Source organism: Berghia stephanieae, chromosome 10 (assembly GCF_034508935.2).
Source record: "Berghia stephanieae isolate SIO BIC M18660-M18661 chromosome 10, UCSD_Bste_1.3, whole genome shotgun sequence".
Lineage (NCBI taxonomy): Eukaryota > Metazoa > Mollusca > Gastropoda > Nudibranchia > Aeolidiidae > Berghia > Berghia stephanieae.
The window spans coordinates 37,442,632-37,448,187 of record NC_088369.1 but is presented as its reverse complement, the minus strand read 5'-3'; the positions used below and the strand labels follow the sequence as shown (position 1 = coordinate 37,448,187).

At 32.5% G+C, this 5,556-nt stretch overlaps 1 protein-coding gene across 1 annotated transcript in view; it reads right to left on the bottom strand.

Annotated features, from left to right (window-relative positions):
- LOC144981073 (dynein axonemal heavy chain 2-like) overlaps nucleotides 1–5,556 on the bottom strand; it is a 136,025-nt gene that overhangs the window by 8,922 nt on the left and 121,547 nt on the right. The window contains 1 exon segment of the mRNA XM_078929186.1: nucleotides 4,909–4,932. Within this exon segment, the coding sequence (XP_078785312.1) occupies nucleotides 4,909–4,932 (24 nt within the window).

The window sequence follows — 5,556 nt, the reverse complement described above, 5'->3', positions numbered from 1 at the left end:
GTGTGAAAGAAAACTGTGTCACGAGTAAATCCTGATTGAGTTTGACTTAGTAACCCAAGCTATAAAGAAAGCACATCTTTTAAACCAGGGGCCCTGCGATTCTCGCCGACTTGAGGCCCACGCGACCAAAAAGGGGGGCCCTTCCCGCTGCCCCCGGCCCCTGTTGGGTAGTAGTAGCAAGGGGCCGTGTACTTTGGGGGTTTGGGGGAAAACAAAGACAAAAAAAAAAAATTAAATGGTGCCAAAAATTTTTATCAAGGTGTCAGAAAGATATGTAAATAACTGGAATAAGAGGGATGTTAAATTAGGAATACAATTGAAGGGAAACAGTACTATTTTAGGGTGATTTAATGCTAAAATTAAATTTCCCATGTAAAAGATTTCAATCCAGCAAAAAAAGCTTTTATACAGCGAATATCCATTAAACATGCTCAAAGTGCTTTACAAGGGGCCTGTCCAGCAGAAAACATTTAACATTTGGACAATGTAAGGAATAGAAAAATATTTTTTGGACAGAGGCAACGTTTACGCCAGGTACATTTTACCCCTGAGTAGGGTGAGGAATAGAGTAAGGCCTTTTCAAGGACTCATTGTGCGTGAGCGAGGCTCGAACCCGGGGAAAATTGAACTGAAGAAATTGGGTCTAGCAAAAAGCCCCCTTTTCGCCCCAATCGTTGCGGGGGGAAACAGGGAGCCATATAGGGAAAAAATCAAAATTAAAATCAGATCTTTAATGTAATGCTCGATCTATCACAGTTTCATTGTGTGTTAAAAAATGAAAATTTTTCAAAACAAGGGTTTTGAAATGAAAAAAAAAAAAAATAAATCAAAATGCTATAATACTTTGGGAAGGGTAGGGGTTCCTGGCGGTGATCGTGAAATTATTTACGAAAGAGTGAAAATGGAGAGGCGTTGGGGAAAAATGTTTTTTTTTCCCCTACGAAGCTCTGGGTTTTAATCTTTCTCAGATTAATAATTTCCCAAATTAAAATCTATCCTTTAAAGAGGGAAAAAAAAACCTATTTATCGTTTAATTTTAGATCATAATGAGTAAGGAATAGGGGGGGCATAGAAATGAAAGCAAGATGAAAAAAAGAGGATGCCCGAAAATCATTAATTGTACTTATTTAAAGTCGATTGCCAGGAGAATAATTCCCGCATATCAAGTTTTTCTTAACTTACAGTTCTGATAACCCCAATTGTTTTTGGGCCCCTTGTTGTAATGGAAAAACCAAAAACAACGTATCCCAAAATACAACCCGGCGAAAAAAAGGGGAATAAAAACTTGCTTCTATCAGATTATAATAATATCTTTACGTAGTTCTACCAAACATTTTGAAAGGGAGAAAAATGTTCTTTTTTTTTGGGCCCAATATCCACTAATTTGTCAAGGCTTTAGAGGTGTCCCCCTTTAACAGTTTAAAACAAAACTGTTTGGAAAGAGCAATGGGCGGGCTGTTTAAGGTGTTATTAAAATATTTTTATGGGCGAGACAAAGCGTTACCAACCCGCCAGGACTCATTTTCAAAGGGGTACGGTGAGAGATTTTGAGTAAAGAGCTTTTCAAGGACTATAAAAATAAATAAAAAAAAAAATTCCTTATTATAACCATAGGGGAAAATTTTTTCTAGGGCTATTCCAGGGAAGACTGGAAACCCCGGCGTCAGCGCAGTGAGGCGCAAATTGAGCTAGGCGAGTTGACTTTTCTTTAAGGCCACACAGCGCAGCGGCGGTGATCGAAATCGGTACCTTTCGGGTACGAAGCATGATCGAAAAATGAGCCCCGTACCCCAACTTTGAAACATCACAAAGGGGTTCGAACAAAGGGAACCCGCAGGTCGGAACGGGGTTTCCCCGTACAAGGCAACAAAGCGGGACAATGTAAAAACAAGAGTTTCTAAAACGTGATTGAAAGTTACGAGATTGGATCCTAAAGATGGACGGTTATGTTGTGCATCAGTTCACTAGTGAAACCAACATGGTGAATTCTTTGAGGGTATAGTAGTTGCGCTTGGCTAAAAAGGCTCACAACATTCCCATCGGAAAGTAAGGACCAAACCATAATTGTGTAACATAAACGTTTATAGGGGTTTAATACAGTTTAGTGGGAATTACTCATCCCACGCAGATGGAAAAAAGCAATAAAAAAGACGAGTGATTTTCAACTCTATATTATTGGAAGATATTTCCAACCTACACAGCTCCCTTTTCTTTTACACCCCAAATGTAATCAAGCCCATAAAAAAAATTTGTATTGGATATCAGTTTTGAAAAACGTGCAAAACACGTAAAAATATTTTATATAAAAAAGTGAGACATAAATTATGTGAGTGTGAAAGCATGAATAAAATAGTAGTGGTAGGGAAAGTTTTTGTAGCTGTTGTTGTTGTAGTATTTGTGGTAGTAACGATAATATAATATAATATAACAATAATAAAAATTTTTTTAATATTATAATAATTTAATAAAAATAATAATAATAATAATAATAATAAATTAATAATTATAATAAAAAATAATAATAATAATAATAATAATAAAAATTTATAATAATAAAATTTAAAAATAATAATAAAAATAATAAAATTTACTATTTAATAATAATTTTAAAAATAACAAAAATAATAATAAAAAATAATAAAACCCACAACAACAATAGAATGATAAGAATTAAAAATGTAAAACAATATATTTTTATTGTAAACATAGCACCAAAGACAAAAAACATTGTAATAGTGATCAATACCTAAAGAATGCTCCACAATATATATTATTATCATAATATATAATATAATAAAAATTTTAAAACCCGGAACAAGATCGTACACAATTATCAACCCCTCGCAACTCAACATTAAAATTAAATCAGTATAACTGAACCAACTGTCTGAACTCTGTGTGAAAGTACTCTATACCAATAATAGCATAAAGACCTAAAAACCCAAGAAAAGAAACTAACCTGATCTTGCAAAATAAAAACAAAACAAAAGAACAAAAAACAACTATCAAGTCAACAACAAATAAATTATATTAAATAAAAAATAGGACACAAATATATTAAAAAATAAACAAACAAAACAGAAACCAAAAAAAAAAAAAAAAACCCTGTTTAAATCTGCAAAAGCATCAAAGAAAAAAAAATCATTTAAGAAATGTTCTAAATTAACCCCCCCCCCCCCCCCCCCAAATAACAAGAAAAAAAACCCAACCAAATAGACAAAATACAAAATATAACAAAACTAAACCAAAAAGAAACGAAAAAAATTAATTAATTAAAAATACAAAACAAAACAAAAATCAATAAAAAACCAAAAACCAATACAAAAAAAAAAACAAAAAAAAAAAAGACAAAAAAACAAACAAAAAAACAACAACAAAACACACACACACACACACACACACACACACACACACACACACACACACACACACAATTTCAACTAATATCTGTAAAACCCCCAAATTTCATAAAGAATAGAAATTCTACATCCAAAGTCATACACTACAATATCTATCCAATACTTTCAACATGTTTAAAAAAAAAACACAACCGAATGAAACTCTGGTCGGTATAGTCAACATTAATAATGATATGATTGGTGAGCACACGCCTTATAACTAATTAGAGTGAACAATTGAGAAGCTGGACACCTGTACGAGATAGAAACCTGAAAATGTGAGTATGTTATAGTGGCAGACATAGCAGTTAAAAAAAAAAATTAAATTATCTATTACAGAAAGCTGTTTTTTGTGTGTTTTATTTTTTTTTTTGGTGTGTGCTCTCATTATTCTTGTGTAAATGTTGCTGCTCGAAGCTCGAAGAAATAAAAGAAAATGTGAAATTGAATGTAAGTTTCAATTTAATATACGAAAACAGATAAAATGGACGTTTTGAGTTTCCCCTTTATCAACAAAACGGGATGAATGAAACACTACACTACACATTATCTCATTCGTCTGTAGTGTTTCATTCATCCTGTTTTGTTTTTGAATTTTTGTTTGTTTGAATGAATGAATTTATATAGCGCCTAGATCCACAATGTGCTCAGAGGCGCTTTACAATGCAAATAAAACACAACAATAAATTGATAATTTAATCATAAAATCTATCATATTGGAATAGCATCAATCAATTTGTAAGTTGTTGATAAAGGGGAAACCCGAAACGTCCATTTTATCTGTTTTCGTATATTAAATTAAAGCTTACATTCAATTTCACACTTTCGTTCTTCTTCTAGAAGTTTTCCCTCTGCTTTATTTTTCACTGTAACATACACACCGTTTTAGATGTTTTATCTTTTATCGCTAAGTGCCAGCTATTCAGAACGGATAGATAATCATGCTGAGGCAACATTGTCAAAACAACCAAACACCAATTTATTATGAACCTGGGATGGAACCAACCCTTCCGATTTAAAAAAAAATTTAAATAAATAAAAAAAATCCTGCATTTGTTTAAAATTCCTATCAATGTATAGACCAGTTTGGACAAACAATGGCCATAAATAGCTCAACGAGTACCTCTCCTCGACAAAAATCACATTTGAATAATATCGAATTTACCAGAAAATTGGCTTAAATTTCAAATGATTTGAATTTTCAAATGAAAGAATTGTTGTTGTTGATTTTAGTCAGTTCCACTCATAAATGATTTATATTAATATCAGGCTTTGATCTATAAATAACATAAGAAAACTGGTCAATGCATATTTTTTTTCTTATCAAAATAGACAAGTTTGAAACCAAACCATTAAAAGAACCAAAGAAAAAAAAATAAACCCAACAAAAAGACAAAAAAAAAAAACAAGCCCCTACCCCCCCCCCCCTCCCTCCCAAAAAAAAAAAAAAAATAGTCCCAAACAACTGAGAGCGGTTCCATCCCTGAGAATAACATAACAGAGTTTTTACTTTGGTCCTTCCTCTTCTTCTTGTCTGCAGAGAAAAACGACATTCAAAATCAAGGCAAGAATTAAATAAGTCAGACAGCACTATACTTTTTAAATGAAAAAAAAATATAATCAACGATATATTATATATGTTAAATGTAAATAACATATTTATTTCACGCTGTGAAATGAATTAGTCAAAAAATGGCGGATTTGTTCAACAGAGTTTGAAATAATAATCCTTTCAAAAATGCTCCTAGGTTGATCAAAACATCAAGACAATTATCCAGGAAGTCACCTTTTGCCAGCCATGTTTTCCCGTTTTCCAATCCTGCAGCTTGGAGTCATCTGGCAAGCTCAATCATGCAAATTCTAAATAATTATCTCATTTTCTTTACCCGATAAATAGAATTTTTATTTAATGTGTGTCTTACCCCTATCTGCTACCTAATTCTATGAATCACCACTCTCCATTTATGCATTCAAAGCAACCTTGCATGTATCACACCCCCCCCCCCCCTCCCCTTCCTTCCTTGTATTTTAATCCTTTGTTTATCATAGATCTGTTTCCCTACTTTAATATATAATATATTTGGAGCCAAACCTGTTCTTTATTATCCTTTTTTTTGTCAGTAAATGAACAATCTAAATTATGAATTCATTCAATCAA